This window comes from Schistocerca serialis, chromosome 5, assembly GCF_023864345.2.
Source record: "Schistocerca serialis cubense isolate TAMUIC-IGC-003099 chromosome 5, iqSchSeri2.2, whole genome shotgun sequence".
NCBI lineage: Eukaryota > Metazoa > Arthropoda > Insecta > Orthoptera > Acrididae > Schistocerca > Schistocerca serialis.
In genome coordinates, this window is record NC_064642.1 from 367,457,563 (window position 1) to 367,480,612 (window position 23,050).

Here is a 23,050-nt window from a genome sequence, read left to right on the forward strand (position 1 = left end):
CCTGGGTCTCACCAAGATCTGCTGAAGTAGTCGAACTTGAGGGATGGACGTTATTTTTCCAAGTTGAAGAATTTCATCAGGGACCACCCAGTGAAGAAGATTCCGGCAATGTGCAGGTATTTCATAAAGCTCTTGATTTTTAACTAATGCTCACGTTTTTTCGTTTGTATAACAATATGACACCGCTCGTATGTACTGCTTCACTATATCACGAAGAAAAGCCCCAAGTGAGGGTTGGAAACTCTGCTAAAGGAGCTTTCACTCCAAAATTAGGATCGGAAATGAAAACCTAAAAAATCGAGATACAGACAATGGACGGAGTTTCATTCACAAAATATGTATTTTTCATTATATTTGTATGCCATGTACATCAATTAAAGAGTCGTTAAAATGTTCCTAGTCTAGAAAAAAATAGCTCTTTTTCTCATGTCACATACTGATTTGTGGTACTTATTAAGGAACATTTGCAGTTTGCAGTGCTTGAAGGCAGCCTGTGCCCTAGTTGTACTGTAATCGACAGCGACCATGGCGTGACTCAGGTAAGGTTTCAGCACTTACCAGTTTTATAGTCGTTATTATACCTCGTCAGAGAGAAAAATTTCTAGATTCAGGTTTTAATGCTTCAGATATCTACATAGCTCCCATCCCCTCCCCCCTCCCGATTAGAATGCACATAACGTTCATACAACCGTGTGACAATGTCAGAAAAATATTTCTTTGGAATGTTGTTCAACTCGAGAGTCAGATTGGCCTGAATGTCGGTTATGTCGGCAAAGCGTTGACCCTTCATGTGAATTTCTGCACTTTTCGTTTTGTGGTAGGTTCATGTTGATAACACTAACTCTAGGCACTCACCTGTGTTTTTTTCCAGGGGAGAATTTTCAGCGTTTCGCATTTCAATCAGGACGCAGAAAGCATCCGTGCGTCGTTTTTGTTCAGTAGTCAAGGAGTGCACGACAAACTTTGTACACAATTTTCTTTTCTTCTGGAGAATGTTTTGTTCACTCGATTTAGAGAATTTGCTACATTGCGATTTGTCACACAGTGCCGCCACACTTGCACTGTTTAACACTGCCTGCTCGCAATTGTCTGGTCGAATACGCGTCTGTTGCTCACAGTTGCTGGTTTAAGGTGCCAACGTAGTTACTGCACTGACGTCGCTTATACACCAGAAATAAAACCAGTCTCGTAACTTTTTGGACGGACAACGTAAATTTTGGGATGCTGGTTGAGGTAAATGAAAAACTGAAGTACAACACTGAATAATAATGCGGAAGTCTCTTTTAATTTAATAATTTAACACAATTAAATACTATCACATTGGTAACAGTTTTAAGGAACTTTCACAATGAATCGAAGTCTTGCGTTTCTAACGAAATCTTCAGGCCTGTGGCGAGACGTATTGTTGACTTGGAGACTCGTGGCTAGTGTTGTACTATGGTCGCTGTGCTGGATTTTCCGTCAATGTAACACAGGGCGGTATCACTGTTGTACTTAAGAGAACTGCTTATAAAACAGTCCTGCAGGAATCCCTTTATTGAAATCAGCGTGAAGTAATCAGGATATGCAGTGAGTGCGCTGTATTCCTCGACTCACTTATAAGATTCATAACACGACTCTTAGTTTTGTTGAACACTCATGATTTTTAGTTTCTATCAGCCGTTATGCAATAAAAACTTAAAAATTATTAAAGCCGATCTCTCTAATAAGAAGCGTGTAGTGGAAAACAGTAAGAAATCTGCAACATTGGTAGGAGAAGTGTTCAGTTCGATTTTCAGATTTTAATTGAAATACCAAATTTTAGTTCCATTTCTGTCCAGTGTTTTCAACTTCTAGTTCATATTTAATTTCTGTAGAAATGGCTAAATACTCAACAAAATTCGGCTCACAGAAGTCAAGGTGGAGAATCAGGATTAAACAAGTTGCACGTGAGATGTGGATCCCAAAAGCCCACCCAGTGGTAATTTATAAGATACGCCGACGCTCTGTTTTTTTTTTTCTTTCATAAACTACATGACTAGAAACTACTACATTTACAAGGTTTTCTCGGCGTCATGGCTTATTCGAATCATCAGGACGCCAGAAACAATTGGAGCTAGTAGAGGCTGTATTTGTTATCTTTATTTGTTATCAAGGTCTTGGAAGAGAGAAAATTTCTAAGGAATCAGTTCACATTTAAGCACAACAGAAGAAAAGAACGGGTAATTTAATTTGTTCCGCTCATACAACGAACCGAACGCACGTCCTCTATTTATGTCTGAGTAAATGTGGTAGACACGTCGCAACTGAATCCTACGAGGTATGTCCACATACAATGCATTGTAAATGAGGTTCCCATCCATTATACGGAGCCCAGCTTTGTGTATAACGAAGTACACATGTTGTCCAGTTCGCAGTTGGCTGGATTAATCGAAATGATGCCACAGGCCTGCAGGCTTTCCTTCCTGGTGACGAGGAAGATATCAGCCGAGGAAGTTGCAAAAATTCTTTGTTTTTAGTCAGGCAACTGACGTAGTAGCACCTTGGGAAGCGTAATGTTGAATGCAGTGGGTCGAAGAGATGGCCATAGTCGTTCAGTCAACATGGATACACTTGAAATCTCGAGCTCATCCAAGAGCGATCAGCACAATACACAACACCGAGGGTGTCGCATGGTGCACCATAACCGTGTATGGGCTAGCAGCGTCCATCCTCTGCGTCTCCGTGTGTGGACTACACCTTTATCTTCTGCATCTCCTCTGCCGTGGCGGGCACGTCGGCAGTGCGGCCGGGTTTGAGCCCCGCTATCTCGAGTGCCACCTCCTCTGGGTGCCTGCCCTTGGTCTCGGGAACAAGCTGCCACACGAACACCATTCCCCCCAAGCAGATGGTGGCGAACATCCAGAAGGAGTAGTACAGGTCAAAATAGGTGTACATGAGGTGGTAGGTTTTTAGTGTGGCGAACGCCGATCCGCAGTTGACGATGGACAACACCGACATGGCGACGCCCTTGACACGCGGCCTGAACACCTCGCCGCACACAGTCCATATGAGGGCTCCTGGGCCCAATGTGTTGAAGATCTGTGGGCATACGATATGGCATTATAAGTACAACATTTATCGTTCTCGATATGCCGAATAACACAATATTTCATTGCATTTGAAATTTGATATTGTTATAGTACTCGTAAGTAATAGCAAAACATCACTGCTTCTTCACTACGAACTTTCAACCTATACTGTTTTTGTTCTGGGAAACTTTAAACCTAACTTTTGCCATCGATAATAATAACGTTTTATCCTGTTTCCGACGGTCAATATCTCAATCTTTATGGGGGGATGAAGACAGGTTTTAGCTAATACTGTGTGTATAGATGTGTATTATCTCCTTTAAGAGTGCTACACTTTACGTTATGAAATAGTGTGTATAGAGACATGCAGGGTGTACTGCGTCTGGAGTACAGAAATGAATTGGCAGCGTAGGACTAGTTTCTTACATTATAAAATAACTTATTGGCAAATATGAATTATGCAAGCCAGTTTAGGCGACACCTGGACCATTTTATTCATATTCAAAAATTTTTGTTCGCGTTTAAATTCAAAACAATAATTCGGCACATTCTCTCTCTCTCTGTGCCGGATCCAACCATCACTTCAGCATAAAAGCTGTTTGTTCTGGTTAGAGATGGTGACAAACAAAGCTTGTCAAACTGTGGCCAATTGGCAATCTCTATGAAGGTTGCCAGAGGGATACTAATTACAAAGCCGCCCATATTGTCGCAATAAATCATGCAGTTCATTTTTCAATAGAGCTCGCCGTATAAACATTACTCATGGCGATAGATTACAATCATTTTATCTACCTTCTTGTCTAAGAGCCAGTACTCAACATCACGCTAAGGTAATAAACATGAAACTTCCATGTGCAGCATATAAAGAGGAGACTGGAAAGGTAAGGAAACTAGTTAATAGAGTAAATGAATATCTCAAAAAGTGATTGCTTGCAGTTTTATGTATATACATTGAATTCATAGACACAGGTCGTAAAACATTCGTAAGGGATAAGGTTATCTGTTTATTTTTCCTTTCTCTGTATGGTGCAGCTACTAAACAGGATACTTCAGATACGTTTTGTTTACAGAAAGTTGAAAAGTTCTGAACCATAGTAACTTATGAGCTGTTTCAGAAAAAATATCAGACAGTAGGTTTTTGCATTTGTAGAGCTTCAATGGCTTAGTTAACACTGGAGGATTTAAATTTCCTTCTGTAGCTTCAGATCAAACTTTCTATGAAAGAAATTACAGAAACGGTGAGAGAGACATAGACAGATCAAATAAAACAGTGAGACATCCTCAGTTCTTACAGTTTTGGAAAAATAATTTCAGCGTCATAGACTTAGGCTATTACATAAGCTTGGAATTTTGTGTAGCATCACTTTTCACACTTATGATGGAGGCTACATCTCGGGGTATGGACTTCACCGAAAATAAATGCGTTGGGGACCCAATCTCACAGATCAGGGGTCTCTCCAAACATTTTCGCTTAACGGCCACACTTGCTCTTCCGTTAAGTCCCAAGGCCAAGAAATGTTCAAATGTGTGTGAAACTGCTGAGGTCATCGGTAAGACATACATACTACTTAAACTAACTTATGCTAAGAACAACACACACATTCATGCCCGAGGGAGGAATCGAACATCCGGTGGGAGGGGCCGCGCAACCCGTAACATAGCGCTTCAAACCGCGCGGCCACTCCGCGTGGCCAAGGTCAAGACCTAACTACAGTGGGTCCAAGTTTTCTTGTGGCCTGATACCCTGGCACGGCTCAGAACTCGTCTGTAGAGCTCAGAATTTTTTGTGACCCTTACCACTACTGCCTGTCGTTATGAACTGACACTGAATGACACCACAGTATACATTACCCAGTGAACTGGTTATTGTTTGACCTTGAGCTGTGGCCTTAAGTTCATTTTATATACATTGCTATAATTAAATGCCACTCGTGAAGGTAGTTGTAAAGTGCATTCACGAACCTTGTTACTTCCGCGCTTCATTAACATCACAGCAAGTCTCCAGAATGAGATTTTCACTCTGCAGCGGAGTGTGCGCTGATATGAAACTTCCTGGCAGATTAAAACTGTGTGCCCGACCGAGACTCGAACTCGGGACCTTTGCCTTTCGCAGGCAAGTGCTCTACCAACTGAGCTACCGAAGCACGACTCACGGCCGGTTCTCACAGCTTTACTTCTGCCAGTACCTTGTCTCCTACCTTCCAAACTTTACAGAAGCTCTCTTGGAAGGTAGGAGACGAGGTACTGGCAGAAGTAAAGCTGTGAGAACCGGCCATGAGTCGTGCTTCGGTAGCTCAGTTGGTAGAGCCCTTGCCCGCGAAGGCAAAGATCCCGAGTTCGAGTCTCGGTCGGGCACACAGTTTTAATCTGCCAGGAAGTTTCATCACAGCAAGTGTTCAGAACTTAGCGCGAGCTGCATATGGTGTCAGCACTGCGGGATGCTTTCCCACCGCAACATTCCTCGCCACGAGGCGGCAATAGCGGTTACTCTTTCATTCCCTGCGATCACCGTTGGTATGGCTCAGGAAAAGTTAGACAGACTATACTTCATTGTACCAACATACTGTAGTGTTGAATTACGCGCAAATTTTCGTTTGAGGACAACACCGTGATTGGGGTGAGGTGAGTGGGTACAAAATAATGATAATAATAATAATATAATAAAATTAAAAAAAATGCTAATACATTTGTCCCACTGGTGCTTCCACTGTTCGAAACATTTTTTTCTCGACTTCTTCAATGTTGTCAAATCGGTGTCCTTTTAGGCCAGTTTTTATGCGTGGAATTAAGATAAAGTCGCACAGAGCTAGGTCAGGAGAGTAAAGTGCGTGGAGCAGCGGAACCATGGCATTTTTAGCCAAAAAGTGTTAACAGAGATGGTTGTGTGTGCAGGTGCGTTGTCATGGTGGAGGAGCCAGTCACCTGTCTGCCACAAATCTGGTCTTTTTTGATGAACACTGTTGCACAATCTTTTTAAAACTTCAAAATAAAGGGTTTGATTGAAGGTCTAACCTGGAGGAACAAACTTTGAATGAACTACGCCCTTGGCATCAAAAAAGCAAATCAGAATTGTTTTCATGTTTGGTTTGTCGACATTTCTTTGGACGGGGTGACGATGACGTCTTCCATTGGCTTTGACTACCGGCCGCTGTCGCCGAGCGGTTTTAGCCGCTTCAGTCCGGACTCGCACTGCTGCTACGGTCGCAGGTTCGAATCCTGCCTCAGGCATGGATGTGTGTGATGTCCATAGGTTAGTTAGGTTTAAGTAGTTCTAAGTCTAGGGGACTGATGACCTCATATGTTAAGTCCCATAGTGGTTAGAGCCATTTGAACCATATTTTTTTTGGCTTTGACTGTTGCTTCACCAGAAATTGTGGATCAGTTTCAAGCTGTTGTTTCAAAACATGACATGTTTCATCTCGACGGTCCTTTTGACTGTCAATCAGAATCCGAGGAACAAACTTGGCAGCAACCCTTTTCATTCCCAAATCTTCCGTTAAAATTCGCTGAATCGATCTCCAAGATAACACGCTAATCTCTGACAGTTGATCAATTGACTGTCGACTGTCTGTGAGCATAATCTCTCGAATTTTTTCAATATTTTCGGCCATTCGGGCAGTTGATGGACGTCCAGAACGAGGTTTGTCGTCAATCAACATGGCGCCTGTTTCAAATCGAGCAGACCACTCGTACACTTGACTTTTTCCCATACAGTCATCTTGGTAAGCTGTTTCCAACACTGACACGGTTTCAGCATCATTTTGAAGGAGTAGAAAACAAAATTTCACAGCTGCACGTTGTTCACCTAAAATTTCCATCATAAAAAAATGGAACAAGAACAAAACAGTTCTAGCAAAAACAATCACACCATATGAACAGAACAACACAGTTGGACAACACAGGCGGCACTGAACTGACAATGAGTTGCACTATACACGCGTAGCGGCAGAAATGCGCACTACACAAGCTCCGCCAACGGCAATGTTATTCCGATTTTTTTTGGTAACCATCGTATCTACGGCTCAGGGAGCGGGGGTGGATTTCACTTCGCGATTTCTGTTGGTAATTACGGGAAAGCGTCCAGGTAATTTCATTGCTACGGTGATAGCCGATGCGTGTACTGGACTTTACGTATTGTTGCGACTACTTCTGGCAATGCTAAATGTATAGCAGTGAGACCTTTCGGAGGTTAGAGAAATCAATTGCAGTAATACAGCACCAACTTGTGGTTGGCGGCATCTGAAAAGCAAAATATGTTGGGACTAGCCTGCTTTGTGACTACAGTTTCTTGGTGAAGAAACAGTATTTAAATTAATTAAAATTGCCTTAAAGATAAATCCAACGCAATTCTTTACCCAGGACCCTTGCGTTTAATACTATTAATTGCTACATCCCTTTTGTGTGGATTTGTGTAAATATGGAAAAGAAACGGAAGATAGTGAGTGCATAAATTTTAAAGAGCAATGGGGACATCACTGTTCCGCGGCTGAGTGAGTAGAAAGGTGTATAACTTGTATTGAAAGAATATCAGTAATCAGAGAACAGGTACAATATAAAACATCATTATAGGACTAAACATTCTCAGAGTTATTCCAAATTTACCGGAAGCCAAGGGTTAGATACATATACACCTTTGAAATGAAGTTTAAAAACTCAGCAAATGTTGGTTAAGAAAGTAAATGTTAAACCAAAAGTAGCAACTCGCGCTAACTTTCACGTGGCTCACTTAATAGCAAAACATTGATAATCATTTACTGACGCCAAATTAATACAGGACTGTATGACTGCACCAGTTGAAGCAGTGCCCGCAAAGAACTAATTTATTTAAAAATATCAGTTTGTCAGCAAATACAGCAAACATGGTTGCTTGAAGAGAAAATGTTATTGCTGAAAATATATTGACTCAACTGTCTCAGAAAATTTAATATTTAAGAGTGGCTCTATTTAGCTCTGTATGAGTCAACAGATGTTTCAGACACTGCGCAGGCGTTAATTTTTATTCGAGGGATAAACAAAAAATATGAAGTGTATGAAGATCTTCTTGAAGTTCGTAGCATTCGTGGAGAAGAAATTTTTAAAGGAATGGAAAATGCTATTCAGAAGGACAAATTTCAGTGGAAAAATTTAATGTGCATCACAACTGATGGTAGTAAAAAACAAGTGTGGTAGAAATAAAGAAACAGAAAGCGACAGTGGATCAAAGCCATGAATTGTACATTGCATCATTCATCAACAGTCTTTTTGCAGAAACTTCTTGGATATGTCAGAAGTTTGAAAGCTAACTCATGTCAGCTGTTAATTATTCAAAACCACAATATTCCAACCTCACCAATCCCGCGCTTGTATTGAAGAGACTGAAGACAATGGCGTAGCTGTGGAAAAGCTCTGATGCGATGCTTTTGTAAGTAGACAGTTTAGGTTTTTATGTTGGTAACGTCACCTAGTGCTCTGTATGAAAATCACTGGCTGCGCTGTGTGCAGTCTGTGGCTGGTGGGCATTGTTGAAATAGTCTCTATTGTAGTGTTGGGCAGTTGGCTATTAACAGCGCGTAGCTTTTGCGCAGTTGGAGGTGAGCCGCCAGCAGTGGTGGATGTGGGGAGAGAGATGGCGGAGTTTTGAGAGCGGATGATCTGGACGTGTGTCCATCAAAGACAGTAAATTTGTAAGACTGGATGTCATGAACTGCTATATATATTATGACTTTTGACCATTATTAAGGTAAATACATTGTTCTCAATCAAAATCTTTCATTTACTAACTATGCCTATCAGTAGTTAGTGCCTTCAGTAGTTTGAATCTTTTATTTAGCTGGCAGTAGTGGCGCTCGCTGTATTGCAGTAGCTTGAGTAACGAAGATTTTTGTGAGGTAAGTGATCTGTGAAAGGTATAGGTTAATGTTAGTCAGGGCCATTCTTTTACAGGGATTATTGAAAGTCAGATTGCGTTACGCTAAAAATATTGTGTGTCAGTTAAGTGTTGATCAGAATAGGTAAAGAGCAAAATGTCTGAGTACGTTCAGTTCTGCTCAGCTGTTTGAAAATCAAATATTGTAATAGGTTTATCAGCACAGTAATTCATTAATTTTTCTAAGGGGAGGTTTCACTTTCAGCTCCAAACACTAATCGAAATTTTCTTGCATGAAAGGAATCGTTCTCTGGCTGAGACAAAAGAATGAGTTCTTATTGAGGTCATTTCATTCAGATTTAACTGAAAATGCCCATGACCTTAACTTAAAATTACAAGGAAAGAACCAGCTACTGCATGATTTGTGCACTCATACTAAATACTTTCTTCAAAACATTATTTTGTTTGAGTCTTAACAAAACAAAAAATATTTTATGCATTTCAATACACGCCAAACTTTTAGTCAGCAACCAGAGACTCCATTTCCTTTATATTTCGCAGCTGAAGGTTTGAGTACTTCAAAAATAAATTCCCAGTCTCTTTTCACAGATTTTGATGTAATTGCAAACGGTATCGACATTTTGCAAAATCCTTATATAGCCGATACAGAAACTATTGCCCCAGAATTTCTTAGAAATGGCAGATTTACAAGGTAGCGATGTTTATAAAGATAAATATTAATATTTCTCATTGCCGAAATTTTGTAAGAGTCTTTCACTGACACCGTTTGAGGTTCATAATTTTGCTCTTAGCTTTTTTCACTTTTGGCACTGCGTATCTCTGTGAGAAAACGTTCCCCAAAATGGAATATACAAAAGTTTTTGCAGATCTAAACTAATTAATGAGCATTTGAGGTCACTGCTGATAATTTCCACTAGTAAACTTGATCAACAACTCTAAACAATTGTATGTGAGAAGTTACAATTACATAAATCTAATTAATTACAATTACAGTGCCTGATTTCATTATGTGAATTGCCTATGTATGTCATGTAAGGTAAATTTTCAGGAAATTTCATATAATTAATTGTGGTTAAAATGTTCAGTTGCATCGTATACGCTAGTTAATGTGTACCTTAATTGGTCATAAAATAAAGAGAAATGATTGTTTTACGTTTGTTTGATGATCGTAATTTGTTCCTGAATCTTACTCGTAATTGACACTCGTTAAGTGAAACACTTTTTTCGGTAGGAATCCATGTAGAATGGGTAAATGCGCTTCATTCCGATAAAATAGGTACTCAAACAGATTTATGATACAATATTGTCATCTTTTATTTATAGCGCACTACATGTTATTTTAGAAGAAAGTTGTCTAAAGATATTTGTTTATGCCTGTGCTTCAAAATTAGTCGAAAATAAGAGATGTATCATTACTGTTAATGGAATTCGTAACGTGCGTAGCTACTGCCCTGTGGGCATCTATGAATTCGTGTTAGCTAACGACAACAAATCAAAATTGCAATTTATAAGCAGGTACTGCTAAGTAAAGAAGGAAAGATCTTGTGACATCGTTGCAGTGAATCTACAACATCGGTGCGGAAGCCCGGGCAGTGGTTTGGCTGACAACAATTGCAGCGCGAGGCGCATTGCGAGCAGTACAGCTAACTGAGTACAGCATTGTTGGAGCCTCTACCTTAAAGAGCAATAGTTTACAGGAGAACACTTGACTAATACAGTGTTCATTTACAGTGGCCAAGGGACCGATTCACGCCAGGAAGTGGTGTCTGAAATAGTTATAAAAGACTGAAAAGAATAACACTAAACTGTCTTCATGCGAAGCATAGTTCGTTAAAAAATATAAAAAAAATCGGTGAGCTGGATATCATGGATATCCGATCCGTCACCGCGGACCGGATTGTGGTGCTTGCGGGCCGGTGTTGACCCGCGGGATGCAGTTTGGAGACCGCTGTGATAGATAACCCTTCAAGTGTCAGTCACAACTCACTGCTCAGAGCGTGGTTCAAGGAGTGCAGTCTTCTTTGTGTCATCCCATATGCGTCCAGTGAGACAGAGATCTTGTGTTATGGTGGATCGCTCAACACACGTCTATAATATTTCTGAAGCCATTCCAACAATATCCAGAACCCATAGCGTGACACATTAGTGAAGATATGGATAGTTCGAGAAGTGCTGTTGACGTAAAAATGGATGAATGTTATTGGAAAATGAATTCTCGCATAATTTTGCAGTGGGTCGTGATGGCAGACAGATGACCCATTTTATCATCGGCCAACTTTTTCCTTATGAGAATAGCACCACCACCCGTCCTAAAGGTGTGTTATCGGCAAGCAGAATGCATCGTGTGGAAGATAATAAAAATTATGACAGAAGAAATCGAAACAGGTTATATATAAATTATGAAAGCCCTGTAACTCAACCTGGGCAACGCAAACAAAGTGATGATATTGTATTAAGTGCGGTCATCACCAACCAAAACGCAATTATTATCCAGCTTACTACGACAATCAAAGCATGCTTGAGCAAGAGCAGACGACTGTGCAAAGAATGCATACTCCCACTGTGTTCACTATTAGATGTAACCTAATCCAGAACTAAATAAAAAAATAAATGACGTGTGACTAAGGCCTCCCGTCGGGTAGACCGTTCGCGGAGTGCAAGTCTTTCGATTTGACGCCATTTCGGCGACTTGCGCGTCGATGGGAATGAAATGCGGATGATTAGGACAACAAAACGCCCAGTCCCTGAGTAGAGAAAATCTCCGACCGAGCCGAGAATCGAACCCGGGCCCATAGGATTGACATTATGTCGCGCTTACCACTTAGCTACTGGGGACGGACAATCCAGAACTAGGAAAGCATGAAATTTGTCACACATCCTGTTTTACACGTTACAACATGGGCATTACTGTCTTAAAGGAAGAGATTATTAAGGCAAGTGGAAATTATGACTGAAGAAATTATAATGCCATTTATAGAAGTTTTTACTTGCGAAGGACATGATGCTGGTTTGTTAGACTAAACACTAATCCTCCAGCAAAATTTTCTTTTCTGTGATGAAAAATGACGAAGTGAAGCAGCCAGAAGACATGGTCGGATGTCAAATTTAAAAGAACGCAAAATCCCCAAGATTGGCAAAGTTTTACAGAAGTTTGAAATATAGCGCGTACTTCAATGCGATATGCTTTTAATAATTTGCACAACGAAATTCTTTCTCGAAATCTGGCAGAAAACCCAAAGATTCTGGTCATACATAAAGAACACCAGTGGCGATAACAACGATGAAGTCACTGATGACAGTGCCACTAAAGCAGAGTTATTAAACACGGTTTTCCGAAACTCCTTCACCAAAGAAGATGAAGTAACTATTCCTGAATTCCAATCAAGAACAACTACCAAGATGAGAAACATAGAAGTAGATATCCTCGGCGTAACAAAGCAGCTTAAATCAATAAAGGCAAGGCCTGCGGTCCATATATATACCAGTCAGGTTCCTCTCAGAGTATGCTGATAAAATAGCCCCATATTTAGCAATCATATACAACCACTCACTCACAGAAAGATCCGTACCTTAAGACTGGAAAATTGCTCAAGTTACACCAGTACCCAAAATGGAAGTAGGAGTAATCCGCTGAATTACAGGCCTATATCGCTAACGTCGATTTGTAGTAGGGGTTTAGGACATATACTGTATTCGAACATTATGAAGTACCTCGAAGAAAACGATTTACTGTCATATAGTCAGCACGGATGCAGAAAATGTTCTTGTGAAACAACAAGCTCTCTATACTCATGAAGTAATAAGTGCTGTCGACAGGGGATATCAAACTGATTCCATTCTTTTAGATTTCCAGAAGGCTTTCGACACCGTTCCTCACAAGGGTCTTCTAACCAAACTGCGCGCCTACGGAGTATCGTCTCAGTTGTGCGACTGGATTCGTGATTTACTGTCAGAAACTTCACAGTTCGTAGTAATAGACGGAAAGTCATCGAGTAAAACATCCGGCGTTCCCCAAGGAAGTGTTATAGACCGTCTATTGTTCCTGATCTATATTAACGACATAGACAATCTGAGTAGCCGTCTTAGATTGTTTGCAGATGATGCTGTCATTTACCGTCTTGTAAAGTCATCGGATGATCAAAACGACTTGCAAAATGATTTAGATAAGATATCTGTATGGTGTAAAAAGTGGCAATTGACCCTGAGTAAAGAACAGTGTGAAGTTGTTCACACGAGTACTAAAAGAAATCAGCTAAATTTCGATTACGCGATAAGTCACATAAATCTGAGGGCTGTAAATTCCACTAAATACTTAGGGATTACAATTACAAATAACCTAAATTGTAACGATCACATAGATAATATTGTGGGTAGTGCAGACCAAAGACTGCGATTCATTGGCAAAACACTTAGAAGGTGCAACAGGTCTACCAAAGAGACTGCTTACACTACGCTTTTCTGCCCTATTCTGGAGTATTGCTGTGCGGTGTGGGATCCGCAATAGGTGTGACTGATGGATGACATCGAAAAAGTACAAAGAAGGCAGCTCGTTTTGTATTATCGCAAAACAGGCGAGATAATGTCACAGACATGATACATGCATTGGAGTGGCAATCATTAAAACAAAGGCGTTTTTCGTTGCGACGAGATCTTCTCATGAAATTTCAGTCACCAGTTTTCTCCTCCGATTGTGAAAACACTCTACTGGCACCCACCTACATAGGGATAAATGATCATCACGATAAAATAAGAGAAGTCAGGGCTCGCACAGAAAAATTTAAGTGCTTGTTTTTCCCGCCGTTCGAGAGTGGAGGTAGAGAGACAGCTTGAAGGTGGTTCATTGAACCCTCTGCCAGGCACTTTACTGTGAATAGCAGAGTAATCACGTAGACGTAGATGTGTTGTTGCCAGGCCTGGTAGGGTATATAAGCGGAGTGAACGGCGTCAAATGTTGATTGATCGCTGTGAAAGACACAGAGATGCTACGTACTCGCATGTGACAGCGTTATCAGCACTAGACGGAGTTTGAAAGGAGCCTCATTGTGGGAATACTTTTGGACGACTTATCGAATAGTGCAATACCCAGATTTTTGTTTATTCAGAGGTGACAGAGGCCCAATGTTGGACTGCGTAGGAACGTGAGGGAAAGCACACACTTTTTTCAAGGTTCTGGTCGACCAAGTCTGACTGATAGAGGGAAGATTCACCATATTATGTGCCAAGCACATCTTAACCCCTTCACATCTGCGTCTGCCATGCGGGAGCAAGTAATGGATTCCCTGCAACGTCCTGCGTCATCCCGCATAATTGATCGGAGACTAGTAGCAGCTGGACAAGGAAATTACCATCCCATACATAAGCTGTAGTTAACACCACATCACAAACGGCTGCATTTGAGTTGTGTTGTGACTAGGAAGCGTGGACTGCTGATGAATGACATTGCATTGTGTCCAGCGATGATTCGTGGTTCTGCACCACCCCAGATGACTATCATCGGCGAGAATGGCTACAATACGGTGAGCAGACCATTTCTTGCCGTGCTACAAACAGGCACAATGGTCTTACTCGAGATGTAATGCTATGGGGAGCCATTGGATACCACATCAGGTCATGTTTGGTAGTAATTGAGATTACTACACTATGTGATAAAAAGTGTCCGGATACCTGGCTGAAAATATGTTACAAGTTCGTGGCAACCTCCATCGGCAACGCTGGAATTCAAAATGGTTTTGGCCCGCCCTTACCCTTGATGACAGCTTCCACTCTCGCAGGCATACGTTCGATCAGGTGCTGGAATGTTTCTTGGGGAATGGCAGCCCATTCTTCACGGAGTGCTGCACAGAGCAGCGGTATCTATGTCAGTGGGTGAGGCCTGGCACGAAGTCCGCATTCCAAAACATCCCAAAGTTGTTCTATGGGATTCAGGTCAGGACTCTGTGCAGGTCAGTTCATTACGGGTACGTTATTGTCGTGTAACCACTCTGCCACATGCCGTGCATTTTGAACAGGTGCTCAATCGTATTGAAAGATTGAATCGCCGTCCCCGAATTGCTCTTCAACAGTGAGAAGCAAGACGGTGCTTAAAACCTCAATGTAGTCCTGTGCTGTGGTAGTGCCACGCAAACCAACAAGGGGTTCAAGCCTCCTCCATGAAAAACACGACCACAGCACAACAACAGCGCATCCGAATTTTACTGTTGGCACTATACATGCTGGCAGATTACGTTCACGGGGCATTTGCCATACCCACCCCCTGCCATCGGATCGCCACATTGTGTACCGCGATTCGTCACTCCACGCAACGTTTTTCCACTGTTCAATGTTTAGCTCCTTACACCGAGCGAGGTGTCGTTTGGCATTTACCAGCATGATGTGTGGCTTATGAGCAGCCGCTCGACCATGAAATCCAAGTATTCTCACCTCCTGCCTAGCTTTCACAGTACTTGCAATGGATCCTGATGCGGTTTGGAATTACTGTGTCATGGTCTGGATAGATGTCTGCCTATTACACATTATGACCCTCTTCAACTGTCGGCGGTCTCTGTCAGTCAACAGACGCCGTCGGCTTGTGCGGTTTGTGCTGTACGTGTCCCTTCACGTTTCCACTTCACTATCACATCGGAAACAGTAGACCTAGGGATGTTTAGGAGTGTTCAACAGACGCCGTCGGCTTGTACGGTTTGTGCTGTACGTGTCCCTTCACGTTTCCACTTCACTATCACATCGGAAACAGTAGACCTAGGGATGTTTAGGAGTGTCGAAATCTCGCGTACAGACGTATGACACAGGTGTCACCCAATCGCCTGACCACGTTCGAAGTCTGGAGCGCCTCACTCTGCTCTCTCACGACCTCTTATGACTTCTGAGGTCGCTGATTGGAGTACCTGGCAGTAGGTGGTAGCACAGCGCACCTATGAAAAACTTATGTTTTCGGGGGTGTCCAGATACTTTCGATCACGTAGTTATGACTGCACAACTGCACTTCATGGACATTCTATGTCCTCAGTGCTACCTCTCATGCGACTGTATCGTGGTGCCCTATTTCAATAGGAAAATTTTCGGCAAACATGGCACGAGCCTCTATGAACTGTGTGTTGTAGAGGGACTCCTATAGTCTGCGAGATCTCCAGATCTGTCTTCGATACATGTAAGACCAGCTTGAACGCCGCCATTGTACTAGCCAGGATATCAGTGGTCAGTTACAACAGTTATGGGTTAGCTGGCCTCAGGAGAGGATGCAACGGCTTTACTACCTCCTTCCTAACCGAGTTAGTGCATGCGTCCAGGCCAGAGGGATGAACGAGCTAATACGACTACGTTCTTTGTAAAATTAACTCGTTTATCTAATCACTGAAATAATATCAAATACTCTCTCAGCCCGTGGAGTTTAATTTTGTTTCCCTTTCTCTTTTGGGTGCTGAACTTTTTTGTTAGGTAGTGTATTAAAGGACGCCCAGATATCCTGTATTCCATCCCACTTCATGTTTTGAGTAAGATCACATTATATAGCAATCGATAATAGATCTACGTAAGAGCTTTAACTAGCATTAAACTGCCTCAATATGCCACCAAAAAAATCTTGAACGTTTATTGCAAAAATTGGGAGCTGTATTGTATCGTCAAAGTACAAGTAGCAGCTAACCTTTTTGTAGAAAACTTCGAGGATAATTCTCTTTGAACAACTGAACAACCCAAATCTATTTGGAGATGTGTAGACGGTACATCTGTCATATGGTCACAGGGGGCCGCAATGCGGCCTTCGTTTGTAGGGTTCCGTACTTTAGTCGGTAAAACAAATGGAACCCTTATAGGATCACTATGTTGTCCTCTCTGTCCGTCTTTTGAGATCCCTTTTTCTCAGAAACGGTTAGCGGTATCGAGCTGAAATTTCTGTAAAAAAATTTAATCTTCTAAGTCAATGATATCAAAAGATTCCGATATTTATGTCACATTTTATGATACAAAGAAATTCATCAAAACTTAGAGATGAACTGTATGTACATAAATAAATTTGTACGGAACTATCAGACCGAATGTCCTACTCGCAGTTACCTGGGTTTTAGAACATCTAAATTCTCTCCAACCTACCATTTTTTTCACCAAGAAAGTGGATAAAAATGGAGAGTTCCATTTTTTGGATCCATGTTTCGTAGGAAAGAAAAAGCGTCACAGCATATATCGTTAACCAAGACAGTGTATTTACGAACTACTAGCTGGGAAAGGCCGGGTGATACGGGTAGATTTCAGTTAGATTACGTTTTGATCAGACAGAGATTCCGTAATCAGATACTGGATTGTAAGGCGTACCCCAGGGCAGATATAGACTCAGATCACAATGTCGTAGTGATGAAGAGTAGACTGAAGTTCAAGAGATTAGTCAGGACTAAACAATTCGCAAACAAGTGGGATACAGAAGTACTACGGAATGTCGAGATACTCTTGATCTCTAAGGCTAAAGAAAAACTTAGGTACAAAGAAGCCAACTGCGAAGAAACTACAGACAACAGAAGAAATACTTCAGTTGATCGATGAAAGAAGGAAGTACGAAAACGTTAAGGGAAATTCAGGAATACAGAAATACAAGCCACTGAGGAATGGAATAAATAGGAAGTGCAGGGAAGCTAAGACGAAATGGCTGCATGAAAAATGTGAAGAAATCGAAAAAGAAATGATTGTCAGAAGCACTGACTGCTTATAACAAAGTCAAAATAACCTTCTGTGAAATTATGAAAGCAAGAGTGGTAACATTAAGAGTGCAACGGGAATTCCACTGTTAAATTCAGAGGAGAGGGCGGATAGGCGGAAAGAATACATTGAGAACTTCTATGAGGCCAAGACTTAAATGAAGTTACAGAAGAAGAAACAGGAGCCGATTTAGAAGAGATAGGGGATCCAGTATTAGAATCGGACTTACGTTCAAATAAGGCAGAAGGGATAAATAAAATTCCCTCAGAATTTCTAAAATAATTGGGAGAATTGGCAAGAAAACGACTATTCACGTTGGTGTGCGGAATGTATAAGTCTGGCGATACACCATCCGACTTTCGGAAAAAGATCATCGATACAATTCGACGGATTGCAAGAGCCGACAAATGTGAGAATTATTGCACAACCAACTTAACAGCTAATGCGTCCAAGTTGCTTACAACAATAATATACAGAAGAATCGAAAAGAAAATTGATGTGTTAGATGATCAGTTTGGCTTTAGGAAAGCTATGGGCGCCAGAGAGGCAATTCTGATATTGCGGTTGATAACGAAAGAAAGGATAAAGAAAAGACAAGATCATAAGATTTGATGACCTGGAAAAAGCGTTCGACAGTGCAAAATGGTGCAAAATGTTCGAAATTCTGAGAAAAATAGGCGTAAGCTATAGGGAGTGATTGGCAATACAAAATATTTACAAGAGCCAAGAGAGGATAATAAGAGTGGACGACCAAGAATAAACCGTTTGGATTAAAATGGGTGCAAGACCGGGATGTAGTCTTTCACCCCGAACGTTCATTCCGTACATGACAGAAGCAATGATGGAAATAAAAGAAAGGTTCAGGAGTTGAATTAGAATTCAAGGTGAAAGGATATCAATGATACGATTCGCTGATGACATCGCTATCCTGAGTCAAAGTGAAGAAGAAGTAAATGATCTGCTTAACGGAATGAACACTCTAATGAGTACAGAGTATGGATTGAGAGTAAATCGAAGAAAGACAAAGGTAATGAGAAAAAGTAGAAATGAGAACAGCAAGAAACTTAACATCAGGATTGACGGTCAGGAAGTAGATGAAGTTAAGGAATTCAGCTACGTAGGCAGTAAATTAAGCAATGACTGACGGAGCAAGGAGGACATCAGAAGCAGAAGAGCAATGGCAAAAAAGGGGATTCCTGTCCAAGAGAAGTCTACTAGTATCAAATATAGATCTTAATTTGAGGAAGAAATTTCTGAGAACGTATGTCTGGAGTACAGCATTGCATGGTAGTGAAACATGGACTGTGAGAAAACCGGACCAGAAGAGCATTTGAGATGTGGTGCTACAGGCGAATGTTGAAAATTAGGTGGACTGATATGGTGCGTAATGAGGAGATTCTGCGCAGAATCGGAGAGGAATACATGGGAAACACTGACAAGGAGAAGGGACAGTATCCAGTATGTAAGGACATCTGTTAAGACACAAGGGAATGACTTCCATGATACTATAGGGAACTGTAGAGGGCAAAGACTGTAGAGGAAGACCGAGATTGAAATAAATGCAGCAAATAATTGAGGACGTAGGTTGCAAGTGCTACTCTGAGATGAAGAGGTTGTCACAGGAGAGGAATTCGTGGCAGGCCGCATCAAAACAGTCAGGATACTGATGACCACAAAAAAATAAGCCTCTGGATCACGGGGCCTCGGGTTCGACGGTTTTCTCCGCCCTGGGACTGGGTGTTTGTGCTGTCCTCGTCATTCCATCATCACTCGGTGAAAGTGGCGTGACCGGACTGTGAAAAGATTGCGAATTTGTACAGGCTCTCATAACCGCGGAGTTGATCGCCCCACAAACCAAATACACTACTGGCCATTAAAATTGCTACACCAAGAAGAAATGCAGATGATAAACGGGTATTCATTGGACAAGTATATTACACTAGAACTGACATATGATTACATTTTCACGCAATTTGGGTGAACAGATCCTGAGAAATCAGTACCCAGAACAACCACCTCTGGCCGTAATAACGGCCTTGATACGCCTGGGCATTGAGTCAAACAGAGCTTGAATGGCGTGTACAGATACAGCTGCCCATGCAGTTTGAACACGATACCACAGTTCATGAAGAGTTGTGACTGGCGTATTGTGACGAGCGAGTTGCTCTGCCACCATTGACCAGACATTTTCAGTTGGTGAGAGATCTGGAGAATGTGCTGGCCAGGGCAGCAGTCGAACATTTTCTGTATCCAGAAAGGCCCGTACAGGATCTGCAACATGCGGTCGTGCATTATCCTGCTGAAATGTAGGGTTTCACAGGGATCGAATGAAGAGTAGAGCCACGGGTCGTAACACATCTGAAATGTAACGTCCACTGTTCAAAGTGCCGTCAATGCGAACAAGAGGCGACCGAGACGTGTAACCGATGGCACCCCATACCATCACGCCGGTTGATACGCCAGTATGGCGATGAAAAATACACGCTTCCAATGTGCGTTAACCGCGATTTCGCCAAACACGGATGCGACCATCATGATGCTGTAAACAGTACCTGGATTCATCCGAAAAAATGACGTTTTGCCATTCGTGCACCCACATTCGTCGTTGAGTACACCATAGCAGGCGCTCCTGACTGTGATACAGAGTCAAGGTTAACCGCAGCCATGGTCTCCGAGCTGATAGTCCATGCTGCTGCAAACGTCGAACTGTTCGTGCAGATGGTTGTCGTCTTGCAAACGTCCCCATCTGTTGACTCAGGGATCGGCCCGTTACAGCCTTGCGCATAAGATGCCTGTCACCTCGCCTGCTAGTGATACGAAGCCGTTGGGATCCAGCACAGCGTTCCGTATTACCCTCCTGAACCCACCGATTTCATATTCGGCTAACAGTCATTGGATCTCGACCAACGCACCGAGCGAGGTGGCGCAGTGGTTAGCACACTGGACTCGCATTCGGGTGGACGACGGTTCAATCCCGTCTCCAGCCATCCTGATTTAGGTTTTCCGTGATTTCCCTAAATCGTTTCAGGAAAATGCCGGGATGGTTCCTTTGAAAGGGCACGGCCGATTTCCTTCCCCATCCTTCCCTAACCCGAGCTTGCGCTCTGTCTCTAATGGCCTCGTTGTCGACGGACGCTAAACACCAACCACCACCACCACCATCGACCAACGCTAGCAGCAATGTCACGATACGATAAACCGCAATCGCGATAGGCTACAATCCGACCTTTATCAAAGTCGGAAACGCATTGGTACGCATTTGTCCTACTTACACGAGGCATCTCAACAACGTTTCACCAGGCAACGCCGGTCAACTGCTGTTTGTGTATGAGAAATCGGTTGGATACTTTCCTCATGGCAGCACGTTGTAGGTGTCACCACCGGCGCCAACCTTGCGTGAATGCTCTGAAAAGCTAATGATTTGCATATCACAGCATCTTCTTCCTGTCGGTTAAATTTCGCGTCTATACCACGTCATCTTCGTGGTGTAGCAATTTTAATGGCCAGTAGTGTTTCATGACCATCATCATCACTACTAATGTAGTGCCCCTGCCCAATACTCTCTTTACTCGCGGGATTTTGCCGATTCTCGTTAGAGTTCGAGCCAGATGTGCATGTCCACTGAAGAGATCATTGTCCGTCTTCACCTTAGTTGTCCGAAAGGACAGACATCACATACATATATAACGTCTGTAACCATTTTGTTGGAGTAGTACATGTAAGGATTAGTGAAACGAGTTCCTTATGGAATGGACTACTGGTTAAATGCTACCTAGGTCAAATTGATCACTGTGACTGAGGTAAGTCAGGTGCTAATGACAACATAACATTAAAGCTGAAACTCAGTCCAGCACGCTTACCAAGAAAGCGATATGAGCCGTGAGTGGAAGCCAGCCGATGGAAGACACGTCGGCGTGGAGACCGTCCTTCATGTAGAAGTAGAAGCCTTCTGAGATGAGCGCCAGGCAGGCTCCCGAGAAGCACACCATGAGCGGTATCTTGCGCGTGCGGAAGCGCTCGACGGCGACGGAAGCGACAACGCTCATGATGAGCTGGATGACGGCGAGCGAGATGGACGATAGGTCGGGGTCGAGCGAGCTGCCGGACAGCTTGAAGAAGAAGGTGGCGTACGTCATCATGACGAGGAAGCCGCACCACAGCAGCAGCGCCTGCAGCGCCGACGCGAGCAGCAGCGTGCGCCGGTTCACCGGGTCGCACACCAGCTCGCGCATCGTCGCCGCGTATCCGCCGCGCGCCAACGGGTCGCTGTTGCGCTCCTCCACCGCGCGGCGCATCGCCGCGAACTCCTCCTCCACATCCTGCACAAAGGAATTAACTGTCATGTGTCAGTGCTTCCGAGGAGGCACTGAGGGGTAGGTTCAGCCACCTAATCGGAAAATGTTTTCTCCCCCGTACAGAATGATGTCTTTCCTCACGCGGCGTGAGGGTTGTGTGTGTGTCTGTTGGGTGCAACTGACTATAAAGGTTGTGTTTACAACAAGCTCCTCGCCTAGCCGTGGACACGTAAGGGATGTCTACCGGCCTCTGCATCACCGCCTTTGAGCGTCATGCAGGGGCGTGGGACGAGGACACAGCTCTCTCGAGCGTTTTACGGACTTTGCAGACCGTGCAGCCGCTACTGCTCGGTCAACAAGCAACTCAGTTGCCATCATGAGGCTGAGTGCACCCTATACCAGTCTCCTAACTAAGGGAAACTCCTTGGGAGTACCGGGTGTCGAGCCCGAGTCCTCCACATGGCACCAATCTAAGCTGACCAATCAGCTATGGAGGCGGAGTTTGCGTTTAGAGATGTAGAAAAATAATCTTGCTGTGTCTACCAGAAGATGCAAGACAGCCATAACCGAGAATACTTCACAGGGCAAGGCAAGCTCCATAAAGGCTCAACATATGGCATAATGTGTAGACGACACGGACTGTATCATACACTTTTTCAATTTTATTTGCTATTTTCCTTTAGTCTATTATCTACATAAAAGAACAGACCGAATGCTGCATATAGTTGACGTGAATATAGCACATGAGATTTTATCATAATTATAAATATTTTAGTAACAACTTAGCATTATGTTATTTGAAAGAAGAAGAAAAAACTACGTAGAATTACAACATAAAAGAAACAAATAATTTAAAAATTTAGGAAAAGTCTACATAGCCGCCCGCGGTGGTCTCGCGGTTCTAGGCGCGCAGTCCGGAACCGTGCGACTGCTACGGTTGCAGATTCGAATCCTACCTCGGGCATGGATGTGTGTGATGTCCTTAGGTTAGTTAGGTTTAAGTAGTTCTAAGTTCTAGGGGACTGATGACCACAGCTGTTAAGTCCCATAGTGCTCAGAGCCACTTGAACCATTTTGAAAAGTCTACATACAACCATTTGGCCGTCTCACGTACAGATGTCTGTCCATCTGGACATCAGGAGGCACACGCTACT

The 23,050-nt window shown here is 42.8% G+C and overlaps 1 protein-coding gene across 1 annotated transcript in view; it reads right to left on the minus strand.

Moving 5' to 3' along the window:
• Window positions 1–1,263: 1,263 nt before the first annotated feature.
• LOC126481399 (facilitated trehalose transporter Tret1-like) overlaps window positions 1,264–23,050 on the minus strand; it is a 96,064-nt gene continuing 74,277 nt past the window's right edge. Inside the window, exons 4-5 of the mRNA XM_050105129.1 lie at window positions 21,462–21,920; window positions 1,264–3,060 (exon numbers count right to left, since the gene is read on the minus strand). Of these exons, the coding sequence (XP_049961086.1) occupies window positions 2,713–3,060; window positions 21,462–21,920 (807 nt within the window). The 3' untranslated portion in view covers window positions 1,264–2,712. The remainder of the gene's footprint in view (window positions 3,061–21,461; window positions 21,921–23,050) is intronic.